We start from the raw sequence: 20,497 nt of genomic DNA, 5'->3' as shown, positions 1-20,497 counted from the left end.
ATAAATTTATTTTTTACATTGACCCCACACAGTAGGCCCTGAGGAATATATTTTCCCTCAGCGCCTATGTCATCTTTGGGGGTGCTGTGTGGAGGGTCTTTTTAACGAGAGGAAGAAGAGGAAGGTCTGGAAAGGAAAAAAGTATTAGGGGTGGGTAGGAATCTAGGGATTAATGTGTCCATGAGTGACGTATAATATATCCCTCCTAATGCGGCGCAATGCGATGGGTCGACAGAACAGTTGGAGAGGTCAAAGGGTCTCCACAAACCAGCCTGTCCTGATCTGGCACACCACGCAGGTGGTGAGCAGGCGCATCTTGAACACACGTCACGTGATGAACCCGGGCACCCCTGCTAAATTAGAGGTAATTGTGATGTGGTAATTGAGGTGACCTATGAAGGATAAATGGTTTCCGGGGCGGCGATACTCAAACCCGCCTCCTAAATTGTAGACCTACTGTAATAAGACACGTTACTTGTAAATTATAGAATTCATTAAAATATTATTATTTTATTACATAAAATACCAACTAACACTTATGTCTTCCAACAAAGATTAAAAGTCACCGACAATCAAAATAGTAAGGCGACTCGCAAGAAATGTTTCCAATTTTTCCCTTTGAATTCCACAGAGTCGGTTTCCGCCCACCGATCTTAAAAGTTTGCCGACATCTGGCTTTGAAAATCAGCGTCCGCTTGATCATTTGAGGCATACGAATTGCTTTGAATCCAAGTGATTACTTCAACTATGCGGGCAAAGTTGAAATGAGAAGAAATTCCATTTTCCGATCAAACAACCTATTGATCTACATATAAAATACTAAAGATTACATAACTTAGCAGGATACTGCAAACCTTTTTTAATTGGTCAACCTAACCTGATTCCTGTAATCCGCATATTCTCTTTTCAACTTTTTAAAGTACTATAAATAGCTCATTGTTTTATTTACGTATTCGTTATAATTGCCTACTACCCTTGTTTGCCCGAACTTGTGTTAAAGTTAAGGATTTTTCTCATTTGACCAATAAATGGTCAACGACGGCCTCCGTGGTCTAGGTGTAAGACTCTCAACTCGCAAGTTGGAGGTAGTGGGTTCAAATCCCGACGTACGCAAGTAAATTTTATTTAATTAATGTGTGTTATTTCACTTTCAAAGTACTCATTCTAAATAATATATAGTGTTTTTGCACATGTTCAAGAGTGGAAGATACTCTCAGTATTGTCCTGGTGTAAGACCACTATTCAGAATTAAAACGTTGCTTGAAATGGCTTTGGCCATGTTGAACAGATCTGAATATTTAGGTACTTTCCACTTTCTTGTTATCCATCTTTATCCCCTCCTCACTATCTTCAGCCCCTCAACGTACCCTAATTGGGGATACCATAGTCTCACTGGCTTCAGACGATTAAAAAATATATAACTTAAAAAAGTATAGCCCCAAGGTTAACCCTGCAGAAAGCACTTTGTTTATTTTATTAACTTATATATTTTACGCGATATTCATTAACAATGGATTTTCCATAAAATAGTTCTTATGCATTAAGGTTAGATTATCTGGGAGAAAGATACTAACCACCATTAAAAATCAGAACGTTTTCATATTACTTCGTTCCGTATATTAATATAGTTTTTACCTTTCTCCATCTCTATCACACATTTTATAAGTAATAAAATTTCGAATGTCGATTTCGGATGAAAAATTAGGTACGTCTCATAGAACATGAGATTCGTGTTAAAAACAAAGATTTTAAAAGATGATTCATAATTAAGTGGAATTTAAAGCACCCGTAAGGTGATTTTCTCAAGAAAATGGCGAAGTATAAAAATTATCCATTTGTTTATTAATAAGAAATAAATAATTATTGCGTTAAATAAATTACCAATTATCTACAGTTCTTTCGTCCAAAGAGGTTTTGGTGCCACCAAAGAATTTCGAATCACAATTGAAAAAGTGCGCCATTTCTTCCCTTGAACGAACTTAAATTGATTTCGCGTACAGCCGTGAAGTTAACATATATATTTTTTAAGATTACATAAGACTTAACTCTCAGTATATATTTTCTATGTTTAAATTATAAACTAACATTAACCGGGATAACAGTGATTATTAACTTACAAACATTTATGTAAATGTGTAGACATTTAGGTAAAGATGTAGACAAGTTGAAAACAAATACAAAAGTGTAAAAAACTACAGGCTTTGTCAGAACGGGAAACGCTAGTGAGGAGGACTGTCAAGAATTTTTTTGGTACTTATATTATACTTTACACCTTTATCATGTTCAACTTTGCCACTAAAAATATTTAATTATTTTGGACCGATTACCGAAGCGCATATCTTTATTACTTTATTTAATAACATTGCTATTACTTTAATATTGTTGTCTACCATTTACTCATGGCCTTCACGCTTTATTTTCCAGTTAGATAGACAACTCGCTTAGTGGCATATTTAAAAGTGTTTGTGCTTTTTGTATTCTCTTCGTGACCTTCGGAGCAAAGCTTTTACCGGTGGTGATATATTACATAAAATTTTATACATATTCAATAAAATGAGGAGTAAAAAATACGTACTAAAAGCGAATGGCCTCCATAATTAGATTTTATAACTCAATGTCCGTTTAAAATCCCTTCGCTGTTGCAAGTATGATTGATGAATACTTTTTTTCTCTTGCTCAAATATAAACACGTTAGTTAAGTGTGAAAAACTGCTAATAATATTAAATAAAACCCAGGACGTTTATTTGCATCAAAATGACCGGTCAGTGGTTGAGTCGGCATCGCGTTTGAGTCCTACTCAGACTTCGTGAGTTCAATTCCTAGACCGCACTAGCTATGTCCTCCATAGCGATATCGTCATCTTTTTCCGCTTATTGTGGTGATAGTAGGAGATTTTTCAAATATTGTCCTGACAATATAAAAAAAAATATATTTAGTAATAACTTATGAACGTATAGCCCCATGGTTAACCCTGCTAAAAGCACTTTTTTATTTTATTTTATTCACAAATGAAAGCGTTATACTTTATGCGATATTCACTGACATTAGATTATCCATAAAATAGTGCTCATTTATTAAGGTTAGATTTTCATATGTTTTGGTCTGCCAAAAAACATGAAAAAACCTGAATCGGGTTATATCAAAAGTCAGAATAATAGTAACACATTAAGACCACGTATGAACGTGAATGAATCAAGAAGTGCGTGTTAAGATAGAGTTGTGTGGTGGTATATAATCTTTGCCTACCCCTTCGGAAATGGTGTAATTCGTTAGTTAGTTACAGCCATAATTCTATCATCGAAATGAAGTCATTTTTGTATCGCAAAGGATAATCTAGTATTTTGTATTCTAGCCATTTGTGGTTTAAAAAAACTTATTTTCAAACTTGCGACACATTATTAACCTTCGTTAAAGTTAACACATTTTACGCACAAACAAGTTTCTTCAAACACATTATCTATCAACCTCAAATCCATTCGAAAGGCAAACCTTTTATAGATAAAAAAATAATTAAAGAGAACGTTTTAGATTACCGAAGTCAAAGCATTGAAACATTTTTTTCTGAAACCTTGTCAATCAATCAGTTTCGTTAAATTTACGTAAAGTTCTCAATAATTTTTTTGAACGTTTCCGGGAGGAGTAAGTAAAAAAGGTTTGAAACTCGGGGTAAATATTATGTTTGAGATTTTTCATTTGGATTACAACGTCTGAATACTATAAAAAAAAGATTTTTGTCTTATTTTAATGAAAATTTAACTGCTTTTGAAGTTTGACAGTGTCTTACTTAATTAGATTTTTACACGCCCGTTCAACGTTGGTATGGTAAAATTGGCCTCGAGCCTAGTTTAAGACCGTTTTTATCAAACAAACGCCTCGGTAATAAGTCATGTTTTTCATTGTTCTGACCTTACGCGCCATTATTTACTCCACATTTTTAAGTACGGCTGTAAAGTCAATTATTTTCTAATGAGTGATCCCATCAACGAATCTGTTAACTGACATTTAGAAAATGATGACATTTTTTTGTCCAGCATTTATTACCAGGTAAAACAAATTTTGCTCGCAATATATTTCTATGAGTAATTGAAATATAACTTTAGTTATACTAACATATCGTTTGTTTTATGTATTTTTAAAAAAATTACTTGAAAAATATTTTATGTGAAAACAAAAGCGGGACCACGATCTAATAACGATAGCGTGATTCGACCTGATAATTTACTTGATTTTTCTTCGGAAATGTTATAATAGTCAAAATAAAGAATACAGTATTATCGGAAATGACAATATCCTAAAATTACTTAATAAAATCAAAAAGCAAAAATGAACATTATTTTGAAAGACCATGTAAGAACTAGCACTGAGAAAATTTTTGACAAGCTGAACATCATGTTAATTAAACAACTCTATTCTAAAACAAAACTCCTTCATATTCATAAATATAAAACACAATAAATAACAACAAACTATATTAGAAACACTAGATCTCTAGGTCAAAAACATATCTAACTAGCAACTAAAAATACAACATTTGGCCAAAAAAGCTTTTTTCTCTCTATGGTACTAAGCTCTATAAAAAAATCCCACTCTCATTCGAAATTCACAACTATATTATAACCGAAAACACTCAAATACAATAAAAACACCGTGTTATACATTTATAATTTATTATTTCAAGGAATACTAAATAATGTATTTGTTTGAAATTACTTCACATTAAAATGAAATTCTCGGCATGGAAGATAGCAGTCAGGATACAATTATCTCTATTTGAAACAAAAGAAAAGTAATAACACAATAATAATGATAATAATTATGAATATTTTCTAAGTTAACACAATGTTCTGCATCAATGTATCTCTTATTAAATTCAATGCAGGTTCCAGTTGTATATTGTATGTTTAAAATGCAGACCGCACCACCCTCATCAAAGAAAGCCCTGCCAGAAGGAACCAGTTGGCTTAAGGATTAATCCAGGGTTGCATTAATTTGTTAAAGACCTTAATCCTTCGGGACAGGGTTGGTAGATATGTGTCAAAGTCATTGGGTTGAAACGTATTAATGAAGATACAAATGTTTTGAATTTGATGGAAATAAGATAACAAATGCTAATTTTGAATCCGTTTTGAAACCATAATCGGTTATTTGTATTGTCTTTCTATTCAGTGACATTTGAAAAGTTCCAGAAAATTTATCCGTGGTAATAACTTGTTTTTCTAATAAATAAACTTACATTCTGATTGAATTAAGTTATAACGAGGTTGGGTTAGCATCAAATAATATATTCACAAAAAGTTCTGTTTTTAACTTAATAGTGCGTTAATTTGATACGAATAAAATGCAAAAGTGATGGTTTTTCGTTTATCATGGACCGTATTTATTTTATCGTGATAAAGAAATCACCTTTCATAAATAATTCTATTTTTAAATTAAATTATAAATAAAATATATGCTTTGAATGTTTTGATGAACAGATAGACATTTTGTATTGGTATTACTTTATTCAAATTATCGATCGAAAGAAACTTTCAGCTTTTCACTCATTTTGAAATAGCAAAAAAACTGCACATCCTCTATCCACCAATAACTAATTTACATCGCTGTTGTATCCATGACAAGAGCAGTAGCATTTTTAATAAATGTAACTCTTAACTAAATAGGTTAAAGTCATGAATTATTTCACTTAAAACGTAACTTGACTCAGATTTTTAACGTAATAATATAAAACGTGCTATTTATTTATTTCCTCTTAATATGGAATAAATCTTTTTTATTTCTAGGTGACTTTTGTCACCCGGCCGGAGGCTTACCAATAATGCATATTACTGTCTGTCATTACCCGAAAACCTTACGAAGTCATTAATTTATTCATAATCAATGCTCCCCATTTCTCAGCTAGTCAGCTAGGGTTTAAGACGAGAAATACCCCAAAATAAAGCCAGAATCTTAACGACGTAAGTGAAGCAGCCGTGTAAAAAAACATACGATATTAGTCCCATAATAATAATACTAGGCGTGCGGCCCGGTGAAATGGTCGGACCTACGGTCGACTTCGCCCTAACAGACCTAGAAAATCGATACTTCCTTGGGCTTTATTTTAATTATTTCTAATGAACGTATTACTAAAATATCAAATGTTTCTAAAGGGATCTAGAAAATTAAAATCTGGTGCTTACTTCTAATTTTAAATTTTCAAACCGTTTTACATAAAACATTTGAAAGGTGAAGTGCTATTTTTATTATTCCCAAATATAAATAACTTGCATCCGTAGGGTCTCTCTACAAATAATTGAGATTTTTGTATTAAGTTCATCAGAAATAGTTAAAATGTGAGCGTAGAGCAAACCCCCGTGATCAGAGTCTTATGTCAACTTAACCTAAGAGTTATGGTTGGCAGAGTATGTTTTGTGGGTGGTTAGAAAGCCCAAAGCGAGTAGTCGGAGTGAACGCAAAAACTATAGAACAAATCAATAGCCTTATGCAATCATACATCATTGTTTAATCTAGAGTCATTGTGGTTTAGTTCAAAGAGTGTTATTTTGTTTTCATTTTTCTTACGAACTAATGTAATAATAGAAATATAATCAACTGCATTAGAGAATTAAAAATACGGTGTTATATAGACACAAATAAGTAAATACTTTATTTTATACCACTCCGCTTTCTAAAAACTTAAGATAAATTTTACAATTTTTTTTCACTACTTAGAATAGTATAAAGATACATATAAATTTATTCTGTTTTCAAAACAGTTAATTTAGCGGACCATTCTCCATGTGATATTTTCCGACATTTTTTCTGACAATGGCAGGAAGCTCGTTACTTATTCCTACGAAACCCGTGTTTTAAAAAAAGTTTTAGTAAATTCTGAATATTCCTTGATTACTGTAGTTAAATCGCTCAAACTAGCTCACTATTTTTATGTTCATAAAAAAACTTTCACGCGTTAAGATTGTAAAGATTATAAGGAAATACCATCAAATTAAAAAAAAAATGCATGAAAGATTTAATTCTGACAAGGTACGAGTGACGTCATATGTACCTCAGTTTTGTCGGTTAACAGTAAGGGTAATCCCACTAGAGTCGGTATGAAATCAACAAATGCCAACTTCAGTACTCTAGTCTACGCAGCGTAACTTTGCACAAAATTGTCCGAATTCTTAATGCACATATCCGGCCGACCCGTCAGGTAGTGGTATTAGATCTGTCAGAACCCGCCGACAAATCATTCTTAAATGATGATTTATTAATTATGCGTTTAATTATATATAATAATATTTATGTATTCAGAATCAGCGTTTGTTGATCCAAATGAATATGTTATTAAAGCAATATTTTTTTCACTCATGTTCCTTATTGATCAACCTTAAAAAATGTACCAAAACAAATCGTTCTGCATAATATGTTAGCAAGCTTACACAGCCAATGTTATTTTCTTAAATCATTTGCGTACATCTTCGCTTTCGTTTCCTATCATCATAGTAGAACTATTATTGCTGTAAGTTATCCATTTCATATTCATTCGATGGGAATAGTATACTAGGATATCCATTAGGCCAAAATAATTAACCCACCCACACTGTACACTGTATTGAGTGTACGTGTACAGTGTTCGTGCTTTGAATAAGCCCTATACATTCAATGCCAAATCAAAGAGATTTCAAAATGAACTAATCCTGTTGCTGTTCTCAACACACAGGGAATAATATACTAGTGGATTTATTCCACAGCCTTTCATCGAAGAAATGTATCGTCATCACCGAATTTGTGATTACTCATAGCTAGTTAAGAAAATAAATTATATTACCATAGAACACTAACTTTTACAAAATCGATTACGTCAAATCATAGCCTTTGTTGTATTTTTTTTTTAAACTGGAGTTTATTAGGCATATCTATTTCTAACAATGAATAAAAATAAAAATAAAAAGGTTACAGAAGTCGGGGACGCCCGAGGAAGACATGGCGCGATCAAGATAATAGAAGAGTATGTATAAGACGTTCTATGAATGTGAATAAGGCAAAACATGCGTGCCAATACTGAGTTGTTTGGCAGTCCGTCCTCTCTGCCTACCCCTATTATTTAGTTAGTTACACTAAAAATTAATGTTCACGTCACAATATTGAAATGTCATTTTGTGTTGAGTAACTACTTTTAGCGTTGCAACTTTGTACATAATTTGAAATATTTTCAGTAAATAAGTATGTAAGTCATAGACATATCAATTCTGGATATGGTATGTAATTTTGGATTAGAAAAGTAAAAAAATAAATTTGTTGGACTTACCACCAACCGGTTACTACTCTATCCTATATTTCAAACTAGAACCAACCACACACATTCACAAAAATTACATTGAAATCTGTGATTTTCATACATTAAGATAGGAAAATCAATTTGCTCGTTGCAACAAAAGGTAAAAAGCTATGTGTCTTGCAATCTTTTTTAGGGAGATAATGAACTTTTCTTTTGATAAATGTTTTCGTAACCAAATCTTTCGAATCGATAATTTTAGTTTCGGTGTCATGATAAGATCAACCCGCTCCGTCTAAACATTGTTTGGTCGATAAGTACTATATTTTGCATTGGGTATTTAGGTTGTTTTGTTGGAACTTTTTTCATAGTTTGAAAAAATTTCTAGCCATTGAAGGATAGTCACGTTGGTGGATAGCCACAAAAAATATTATTATTAATTTTTGAAAATTTAAAAAAAAAATTGTACATAATAAAAGCACACAAAAATATAAGTATCGTAGTGTATGTTTATCAGAATAGTTTGTTTGTCGATTTTAATTAATTCTTATCAGTAAGATAGTTGCCTCTACAATTATAAGCAATAAAAAAGTAATTCAATGAAATTCAAATGTCTCTTATTTTTTATTAATATTAAATAAACTGATTTATAATGAAGGTCTCAGCACAGACAAGCCACCCAGTGAGGCCAAAATTACTGGAAAACTTTGAAATGTAAAAAATATTGTACAAAATAAAAAAAAATAAAAAATAATGAAATTTACTAATAAATTTATCCCATCGATTGATAAATACAAATTTTAGATACTATCAGAACCACCGTGGTGTTAGACTACCATTTGGAAACCATTGAAACGTTGTCGTTGCTTGACATAGTCGGTTTCCTCCCGAGCCTTATACTCCCCTTATCCTTGCCTTCGCACCCCCTTCTGCCTCGCAACATACTCAATAATTGGAAATCTACAATCCCACGGGAAGATTCGCAAATCGTCGTCAGTGCTGTCTATCAGCATAGCTAAATAGCTCAATACGTGGATATACTGGATACGAAAGAAGTAGTAGAAATGAAATCACTGAGGTGTTTGTGTATTAACTTAGCATGACTGTGTTAAAATATGGGTGCATACGGAATTAATGCGACGCTGATATAAGCGTGGTGGATAAAATTAAGAAAGGGAAGCTTGGATTGTGAGAACATAGGGACAGAATAACAAAAGAGTACGTGTGTGATGATATTTTACTAGTAGAATAATTTATTTATTTATTTATTACCTCCCTTTTTCCGGGCTTTTACATGTGAATATTAAGAAATATACATCATATAACTGAATTGCTTCATTAACAACATTTATATTTGTTTAAAGATAAATTAAAGATGTCCACTGACTTGGTATAATTGTTTCTCTCCATTGGTATTCTGGGCAAGGAGGAATACATATGGTAGTTAGTCCCAGAATTTCTGCACTGAAATAAATCCTGACTTCTAGTATTACGTTGTGGAATCCGAAAGCTTATCAATTCATTAGTAGTTGTGAACTGTAGACTTTGCGTCCAAAAAATAGTAGTAATGTATCTACATCTTAAATTATAAACCAAGTATTTATGCAACGCTTTTATTTCAATTTAAAGTAATGATTTGTACAATTTGTCCCAAGAGAGATCACTATCTCAATGATAAATCTTTTTCAAACTTTCATATGGCAAGTAGGTACTATAATATTGAGAAAAAAAATGCCAGCAAAAAACTACTAATATTTAACATTGAAAAAATAATCTTTACGGAACTTGGTCAAAGTTATCCATCTATCCGTGGTTGAGGGGTACCTAAGGCTCTCGACTAGCAATCCAGAGGTCGCGGGTTCTAATCTCGACGTAAATTTCATTTGATTAATTTGTGTAATTTCACAATTCTTTAATGTATATAATTATTTCATTTAAATATAATAACATAATATATGGTATTTTGCTGGCACGTTTCAGGGTAGAAGATACTCTCAGTATCGCCCCGGAAGAAGACCACCATTCAGAATTGAAACATTGCTTGAAATGGCTTTAGTCGTAATATATATTTTGCTTGATAGTAATATGTTGTTGTTTTTTTGCAGATTCTTTAACGATCTTTCAACTCACCATCGCAATGCTGTCGTCAGCGCGATGGCTTCTACTAGCTCTAGCCGCATCGATGTTCACCCTGCAGAGCCACGGACAAGGCAGTATCAGGTTACCGGACCAACCATCCGCACTTCCTCCCAGTGGGGTTGGACCCGAAACGCAGGGCAGAAATGGGGTAAGACAAGCACCTAATTATAGTACTAGATTGTAAAAGAAAAAATTTAAATGTAGGTAAATGCGTGTTGGAACTACACCACAGTAGTTTACGCCACTATTACAGTGATTGCTTCGTGTGTGATGTGCGCTATCGCATTCGCTCCAGCTATTACCAAAGTAGTAGGCAAGGTAACGAAGCCCACAGCCAACACCATCAGGATTTTTTAAATAAAATTAACTAGGTATGTTATTATGATAATTATTCCACGAAATTAAATATGGATTTCATGACAATAATGTGCATTGAAATTTTTGAATAAATGGAAAAAGAGTCATTAAAATTATAAAATGCGTGGGGTAAGAGAGTTATCCCTAATGGCAATAATTTAAGTTATGTTTTGCATCTTGGAATAGCAATGTTTAAACATGTATTTTTTTATTGAATGATGAATAATTTAATTGGTACGAAACCTTTTACAATAAAAGGCAATACGAACGGAAGCAGATTTATTCCAAAATAAAAGGACTAAAATTAAATGTATTTTAATGTAAGTAATTATGTTGGAAACTTCCATAAAAGAACGTTGCGAGGCATAAGTTTTTTTTGCTCAACTGCCTAATTGTCCAAATTAATGAATTCGGATTATTAATAAACTTACTATAAATATAAAAATACCAAATACAGTAATAATCAAAGAAGCCAGCCTCCCCCAATCTTTTCACAAAAATAACACGACTGTTCACATTTAAATTCAACATGTCGATGTCTGAGAACCGACAAAAATATTTAAAAAAAAAATTGGAATCATAATCGACTCAAACCTATGCTGGCCTGATGACATAATCTATATAACAATAAAAAAACCGTCACTTTTAAAAAGTATTAAAACAAAGAACAATGCTAAGGTCTAGTAAACAAATTTGCACTTTCTTATCCATATTCCTGTAGACTTCTATTTTGGGTAAGTGCAATTAATATTCGCACGGACAAAATAGTAAAAGCGCAAAAGACGAAAATTTAAATTATTCTTAACACTAGAACGACCGGGTACTGCTCCATAAGAATAAAAACCGCGACCGTCAAATTGACGGCTAATAAATAATACAATAATTAATGAGATTGATTACTGTACTTAATTTTGTATGCTTTTGGTACACAATCTACAAAAACTAGAACGAAACGAATATTCAGCGACTTAAAATACGTGCACAGAGATCAACATGAGATAGAATACAGATCGAGTTCGAATGATATGAGATACTAAAGAAAGATACAAACAGATCAGTACTTTAGTATTGCAAGATGAATGAGTATGTTGTAAACTTGGAGGCAAAAGGTTGTAAAAAAACTCAGCTTAGTAGCCATAACCGGCATATTGACAGCAGCGGTCATTATAGGTATAAATCATTACATTTGAAAACGTAGATAAGATCTAATTATATCTCGTATCTCTCTTTAAGAATCAAGAAACGTAAAAAAAAATAATGAATCCATTAAACTTTAAGCAAAATATCGTTACAAGCCGTCAAAATGACGGCTACGGTCTTACTAGTGTTAAAGGACCATAATTTACAGATTCTGCTGAATTTTTTTTAACTTTTAGGCGTTATGACAAGTAGACAACATTACGCTAAATCTGCAATCCTTGATCTCTTTAAATCCAATATTCAAATTCCCTTACAATACCAATTATCAATAATAAACACCTTTTACAAGCTACACCCTTAATTAACATAAATGTGTATTTTTTTCAGGATCGCGAAGGCAGAAATCTCCTTGACTGGATAGGTCTTGGCACGGGGCCCGACCAGGATCCATACCTAGCCAGGACTAATCAAGGGTGTCTATCGGGGGACCTGGCTGATTGCTTCAAGTCCCAGGCCTTAAGTGCTTTTAGCGAGTTCTTCTCCAAGGAGGCGTATAGGTAATACTGAATCATTAATCCCAGCTAATACGAAATACTATGAAAAAATGAACTTTTGCGTGACAAAAATGACATGCACACAATCAGTTAATCTAATATAACCTTACCTTATCATGAAGATACATAATATATAGCGGATGTGAATTGAACTAAAGGGTCAATTAAAAAAGGAAAGGAACCCGTATGGGCTTGGTTAGATAGAAAGGGGAAATGACAATGGGATTACAAGCGTGATGATACAGCCACGCCAAAAATTCAGTTTTTAATTGCATTTTTGTTTGTCAGTTACATTTCTTTCGTTAAAAATATTTAAAGAACATTGTACAAAATATCATAAAACATTAAGTTTTCTTTTAAGATTTACCATTTCAGAAATTAATAATAATTATTGATTAGACCATAACTTAATTGATTATTTATTAAACGAATCTAGTAAGGCTCTGAAATGGATGACATAAGATTATTTAGATTCAAAAAGCACATAAAACAAACACTTAATTTTCTTCTTATTTTACTTCTGGTTGATTATAAGTTTACAGTTTAAACCTTAATTGTAGTTAAATAGTGCAAATAAATGGCTGAATAACTTTATACCATATTATTTTACAATAATTTGACTACTTATATTGATCAAGAACCCCATAAAGATGGATGTAACACTCCTCAAAATGTATTTAATCTCATGAATATTCATTAATGTTTCAGCCTTACTGAATCAGCCCGGATTATCAGGATGCCAGAATCGCAGCTGAGGTCACTGATACAGGAGCCGTATGAATTCTCAGGGGATGCTCGCGGGGAGGACAGCGAATGGGATGCCCTTGTGAAGTTCGCCAGCAGGAAGTTGGAAAGGTGAGCGTGATTTACTTTGCATGAACTTATTATTAGTTGGAATTTTGGTTGAAAGGAACGCAGAACTTTTGAATTTACCGACTTATGGATTCATAGCCTTCTTGTGTCTTATATCTATATCCTTTCCCCAATAATATTTGTGTAGACAGTCAAAAGAGAACGCCATATGTAATGTTTATCGCTATTTTATCATAAAATGATTTTCGATGGTTAGACGGTTACCGTCATTCAAAGTTTAAATTATTTTATTTTGGTGCTTTAAAACCTCTAAAGTGGTCAGAAAACTATGAAAAGTCATCCACAATACTTTATTCTCAAAGATGAGTTATTCACGGGCGCGAAAAGATGATAAGGACGTCACCCACTGACCAAATATTTATTGGTCTTGGCACATTCTCACCCTTAGTATAATCTGTCTTTATCTGTAAACCTCCTAATATTGATCAATACCATATCTTTTGCTTATTTTCATTCCAATTCTGATAACATACTTCATTCGTAATTTGTTATGCTCGCTATTCTAGGGATTAACGATTGTAATACAGATCAAAGATATGAAGAAAAAAAGTGAGAATTGCATTGGAATAGAGAGAGCGTAAAACAGGTTGAATAGTTAATATTTCAAAGCCTTTTCTATAAAATAATGTCATTGACAGTTTAAAAAACTGGCAGGTTGACAAGGGCTAACGTGCTATAATTGTGATCACGGCCCCCCGGCAAGCGATACAAATATCAGAACTAAAGTGTTGATTCCTTTCTGTTTCATTTTTATTTTCTACCTGTTTTTCTATTTTATTTATTGTACAAAAAAAACTGTTAAATATTTAGTGGAAAGGGTAAGGATAGTAGAGGAGTGTAAGTCAGTCTATCAGTTAAGTTCCAGCCAATAGCTGTCACTTTGTAGAGGGAAATATCGTTAAACTTCTCACCGTGCTCGACAGCAGACAAACTAAACCGACGGCTAATTTTAAGGGCAGTCGGTATTTATAGTCTAATTTATCTTTAACCCCTGGAGCTAAGTTTACCTTATTAATCAAATTAATCTAACGAAGGAACTTCCAAACTGACCAGGGTTAGATGGCCTTAAACATTTTGGTATTGAGGGTAAAAATTTAAATGTATTTCCTCGAGATTGAGTCGTTAATTTTGGGTGGGTAACAACTACACAAACTCGTTTGCTTCTCCATTACTTCGTTACACATATTACTTAGATGAATTTTTCTTACTTATTTCTGCTTTTTTATAGTGTGACGGTAGTAATCTAAACAAAACAGAATTTTTCTGTAGATTGACCACGTTCGTGGCGGAGCGGGAAGCTGTTTTGAACCAGCGCATATATGTCACGGGTTCAAAATAAAGGTTTTCCGAAATTAGGGATGCCATTGACTCACTAGCTCCGTATATTTGAGGCTAATCTCCCTTTAAAAGTACCATAAATTTTTAAGCACCGTGAAAATAAATTATCAAAACATGCATTTAGACTACAATGCTACGATTGATGGGTTATACCCGACTTTTCTTAATTGAATCATTTTGAGGTTGCCATTTAAAGTAATTTCAATAATTTTAATCACATTCCATTTATAGTTTTCTAGTTTGTAAAATGACTTAGAAAAATTACCTAGTTTCAAGAAAAGTTTTCTTATTCGATTTTTTAGTTATATTGTCACCACCCACATTTTTATTTCACCTGTTGAAGCATTACGTGTAGAACTCCAAGTGTATAAAAATATGATATATACAACGTATACGAAATCTAAAGGTAATCTTGAAATCTTTCTCTGTGAGTGATACCTACCTTTGGTTTTTTTCCTTCATAGAGAACTTTATAGCACCGACTTTTTTTCAAGAATAATATTTTACATAACCTTTCTAAATTAGGTAATGCGTGACATGAAACGTCGTCAACCTTGACTCCGGAAGTAGCTTAGGAATATCAATGATAGGAAGTCGTCATCTACCGGATGACTGAAAATATACATTATAACACAGTAAAAAACGATGGTAAATTTATTTTCGACTTGCTGGAAAAGGACAATTTATCTCAAATTCATTTCCGGAATAGAGAAATGTCACATTGGGGGGTATTTTTCAATTTTTCGACAGGAAGCGGAATGGTAGCATTAAACGTGAACATTTAGAAAATTATGAAAAAACAATTTTTTTTCAAATATTTTTGATAAACGCAGTTAGTAGCAAATTAGCAGGCATTCAAAAAGGAGTTACGACACTTGATATCGTATTGAGTGCTACAAATTTTGATTAGTCTTATATAAATACCTACATTATTGTCGGTAAGACTTGGAACGCACAAAAATTTTTATAGACAGACGAAATGCCAAGTGGTCGAGTCAAAATAGGATTTCGCGACGGTAAATCATTTAATAAAATGCTGTTTCCAAAAACAAACCGTAAGTGTGTGTAAGCATTATTTCGATTTTTCTCCTGCCAGAGATATTTTAACAAACAACTCCGACAAATTCATCTGTTTTTTTTTTATATTGATTGGATTATAAACGTTGACACACAGTTGATAATAAAGTAGAAATTATTAAGATATTTAACTGCAAAGGATTCAGGAGAAATGTAGTTATTCATTCTATATTTTATACTCACAATCCTCGGTAAGCCAAAAACACGATTAACATTATTATTTTTTTACACACATAACGTTTTTGTAATTAATTGTTTGTCTTTTTAATTATAAAACTGTTTTTTTCATACAAGAAAAACATATCTAAACTATTAAAACAAGTATCGAAACTTTTGTAATCGCTATTTCATGTACAGCGAAAATTTTCATTGCGATCTGGCTGACGTACGAAGTTATAAAACATTCCACAAATATATTTTGTTGTCATGCTTCAGGCATTTCATTATATTTCATAAAGTAAAACAAATGTAGGTTGGAAATAAAATTTAACATGTGGAATATTGAACATTTTCGAAAGCACGAAGAAAACTTTCTGACGTGAAATATTGTTAATTTATTAAAAATTTGATGAAATTATTCGTTTACCAAAATTTAGTCCCGTTTTTGACAAAAAATATTATTACATTCTATTAGTAAAGCACAAATATTTTATGAGGAAGTCGGAGCACGTGTTCTAACAAATAATATTTTTTTCGCATCTCGTCCATTATATTTATTCGGACAAAAATAAATGCGTGAACATGTTCAGATATATTCTGATTGACAGATATTTTATTAGAAAATGGTCCTTGAAAACAAAATAGCTTTACTCATTTTTCTTTGTGGGGCATATCGGTAGTGAATTTGAAACTAGTTGAGAAGGTTCTTCAAAATACAAAAAATTAGGTAAGTTTGATTGTCACAAAACAGCATATGTATTGAAGAAAATGATTTTGTTGAAAATTCAGTATTAAAACTCGTTCTAACGCATAGATTATTAAAATAACACTTCGTTTCTACTTAATTACTATTGTAACAATTAACGAAACGGAGATGGAAAAGACGAGACTATACCCTAGAATGAACCCAGAATCTTAACGACGTAAGTGAAGCAGCCGTGCACGATGATATGCGAAGCGTGACCCTGGCGCATACACAGACCTTCAGTTGAATTTGCCCTATCGAATCTCTAAAATAAAGTGGGAATCTTAACGACATAAGTGATAAAATCGTGAAAAAACAATATGCGGCGCGCGGTCCGGCCTAATGGATTGACCTAAGGTTGATTTTGCCCTACCAGGTCTAAAAAATTCAGCTTTCTTTGCGATTTATTTTAATTATTTTTGATGAACGTATTACTAAAATCAAAAATGTTCCTAGAAATAAGGAAAATGAAAAGAAAGTTACTAATTATTCGTCTAGAATAATAAAGTCTGATGCTTAACGCTAATTATGTACCAAGTTTAAAAAAGTTTCATAAAATTTTACCGTTTTACGTAAAATATTTTAAAAGTAAGGTCTTGTTTTTATTTATCTTAAATTAACATAACTTACATCCGTAGGGATACCTCTAGAAACATTTGAGAAATTAGTAATACGTTCATCAGAAATAATTAAAATGTGAGCCTCGAGCATACCCCTGTTATAAGAGTCTCGTGTCGCCTGTTGAAAGAAGTTAGTAAATATACACTCTATGCCAAGGCTGCCCAACCTTTTTAACAGTTGGGCCAAATTGACGATTTAAAAATCACTGGCGGGCCACTGAATACTGACGGTTCCTATTTCCATGGGGGGGGGGGGGTTGTTAGAGAATTTCTATAATACATAATTCCCCACAAAAAAAATTCAAAATGAGTGCTCCCCACAAAATATTTGAAATCCATGGGGGGGGGGGTTGTTACAGAACTTCGCTGAGAAAAATTCCGCACACCCAAAAACATCATATGTGATTCCCCACAACAATTTTTCGAATTCCATGATTTTTTCGTCGCTGATTCTCGTTCTGAGTAACCTAAATAGCGATAAATCGCCTTCGTTGGCAACACTGGTGACCGCGCGCAAGCTGCATTGTTTGTTTTACCGCGGGCCCGCGACACTTTTTCGGGTTTTTTTAAAATGGTTCACGCGGGCCACTTATAATTCGTTCGCGGGCCACAATGTGGCCCGCGGGCCTGGGGTTGGGCAGCCTTGCTCTATGCAATATTTGATGGTGGTCCCAACCATATTAATTGTTGAAATAACACAACAATTTCTGTATATTTGGTGGTTACTGGTGCAGCAATTACTTAAATTTTTTTTATAAAATCTTCCTCTCATATTCTCTTAGACATTCGGCATTTTATTTATTTTTTATTTATTTATTTGTTAAGACATACACAGTACAATAAGATACAGTTAGATATTTTTAGTTATTACATTGATGTAGTACCTATTACGTATGTCCATAAAATATCATTACGTAATTTCGCCTAAGATTGTTATAAAAGGAAGGAAGTGTGTGGATAATTTGGAAGATTGGCATACCCCAGTGAAGATGTTTTTATCCCACAGGCTTTAAAAGCTTCTTGTCTAACATAAGTAAGCTTGGACAAAATAAATATAATTGTGCAACTTTTCGATTCGAAGTCAAATACCGTAATAGTAATTCGCAACGCAGAATATTTAATCCTTACCTAGAAGTAAAGATTTTCCGTATAATATTATGATTTTGGTTCTTCCTCACATAACTCGTATAGAATTCTTGAAGCGAATGAATCAAGACAAGTGAATTGTTGAACCTCAGTCGCTCGCTTGAACTGATCGTGTGAACTTTATTCATACTGCTAACTTGGCTGAGACAATCGGCTTACAACGCAACTCCAACGAATTCATTCATTCTATCAGGTTGTCTGACATATCTGACATGACACGTTACTCAGATCTACATAAAACATCGCGATTCTATTTCCAGATGGCTCTGAATGATAAGGGTTGATATTTCATAAAAACTTATATTAAAAATGTATAATTTTTTTTTTGTTTTTTTAAATGACCCACAGTGTCCATCTTATTTTTGGGGATGATGTGTGAAGGATGTTTTTAAGTGGAAGAGTGGAAATTCTGAGAATAAAATTGTATGGTGTCCATCCCTACTAATGCGATGCAAGGCAATGGGTCAAGAGAGTCCGGTTGGAGAGTAAAAAGGTCTCCCTAAATCGGTATGTTTCTCCCAATTCTGCTATCATTCCACGACCTGCACAAACCTCACCACGTAAACCCGAGGACCCCTGCTAAGTCACCGAACATATCGAAACACTTGGAATGACCAATGGCAGAGGTTTTGATTATCCAATAAATGTTTCCCGGGGCGGGCGATAACAGACACCATGTAATTTAATCCAACGCGTGACTGCAGCCGGAGTGGACCGAAATGCATTCAAAGCGGTTCAATTGTTTTTTGTACACTGTATTGACGATGTCAGAAAGACTTTTCTGCCTTATACATCTGAGCTGCCGTTACGAGATATCATACCCAGCAGCACAATAGGACAATCTGCGGGTTAGCAATAATAATGCCTTTAGATAACATCCAAGGTTGTACTGTGTCTACAATGCTGACCGAAGGGATGGTGCACTCATTCCTATCTTTACTACGCCACCGACAACCAGTTTTTAGGCAGGACACTGAATTCAACAAACATCAATGAAGTAAAATCTCCCATCGCCATCACACTAAGCGGAAATGTTGCTTGTGTAGTAATGAATGGTGGACTTAATTAACCAAGGAATTGAACTAACTCACAACCTGGATGAAAACATATTATTTACGAATCAAGTCATCGGCCCGAGTTCTTAATTAAAACGTCGAGGCTTTATTTATTAACAGTGTCCTACTTAAATCTCATTTCACCCCGTTTCATCTGAGAATTTTATCAGAACCCCTTCCAAGATTAATTAAATATGTTTTGTTCCGACGAACTCATCTCGAACACTCTACTCTGCAATATCCTACAAATCTGGAATGTCAATTAAAAGTTTTTGAATTATTTTAACTTATTATGGACTCGTAAGCGGAAAATTAAAGATAACGCAAGATGGTCTTTTAAAATTTGTAATATTTGCAAATATCTCATCTCACCTATAAATATCTCAATTTCCCTTGTCCTATTCGGGAAGAAGACTCACCGCCTAGATAAGTGGTTACCAGGGGGTCTAGCTCGCTCAAATTCATAACTTAACCATATCGGTTCGATAGGCTTATCTTCGATTTTATAACGATTTCCCATGCATGGTTGATCTGTTGATAGCCAAACCTATATTGACACGAAATAAATTAGAAACAAGTAGATATTGAGGTCCTTAGCTATAACTAGTGATATTTGAAAACTTTCGTTTCTTCAAACTTGAACGTATTTAATTGACCGCCTTCTACATTTACAAATAATTTCAATTTTAATAGCTTTGTTAGTTAATTTCCATTCATTAATAAGCCAGCTATTTAGTATAACGAATATTGACAGCTTGTTGGACACCTTGGAGGCCACTTTAAGAGCAGTGGTTTGTGTCTACCGACTATCAGAATAATTGCTCACCTTAGTCGCAAATATCGCTAACTTACCATAGATAACGGATTTAGTCAATATCGTATTGATGTAGTATTTTATCATCGTCCGTGGTAGATGATACCTAGGTTTCCATGATTTACGATACTTCAGCGGCCATTGTCTATAGACTCGCATAATTTCTGTAATTGATTCTTCCAACTTTACCTGTTCGACCCACTGGAAGAATTCCCTCTGAAATCG

General features: G+C 33.3%; 1 protein-coding gene across 1 annotated transcript in view; it reads left to right on the top strand.

The window, feature by feature from the left end:
• Positions 1-20,497, top strand: part of Osi2 (DUF1676 domain-containing protein Osi2) — a 59,287-nt gene that overhangs the window by 26,138 nt on the left and 12,652 nt on the right. The window contains exons 2-4 of the mRNA XM_089646866.1: positions 10,361-10,542; positions 12,279-12,448; positions 13,154-13,300. Of these exons, the coding sequence (XP_089502992.1) occupies positions 10,393-10,542; positions 12,279-12,448; positions 13,154-13,300 (467 nt within the window). The 5' untranslated portion in view covers positions 10,361-10,392. The remainder of the gene's footprint in view (positions 1-10,360; positions 10,543-12,278; positions 12,449-13,153; positions 13,301-20,497) is intronic.

This window comes from Hesperophylax consimilis, chromosome 25, assembly GCF_061612785.1.
Source record: "Hesperophylax consimilis isolate HC1 chromosome 25, BYU_Hcon_1.0, whole genome shotgun sequence".
NCBI lineage: Eukaryota > Metazoa > Arthropoda > Insecta > Trichoptera > Limnephilidae > Hesperophylax > Hesperophylax consimilis.
The sequence above is the reverse complement of the archived record's forward strand: the minus strand, read 5'-3'. Positions and strand labels throughout refer to the sequence as shown.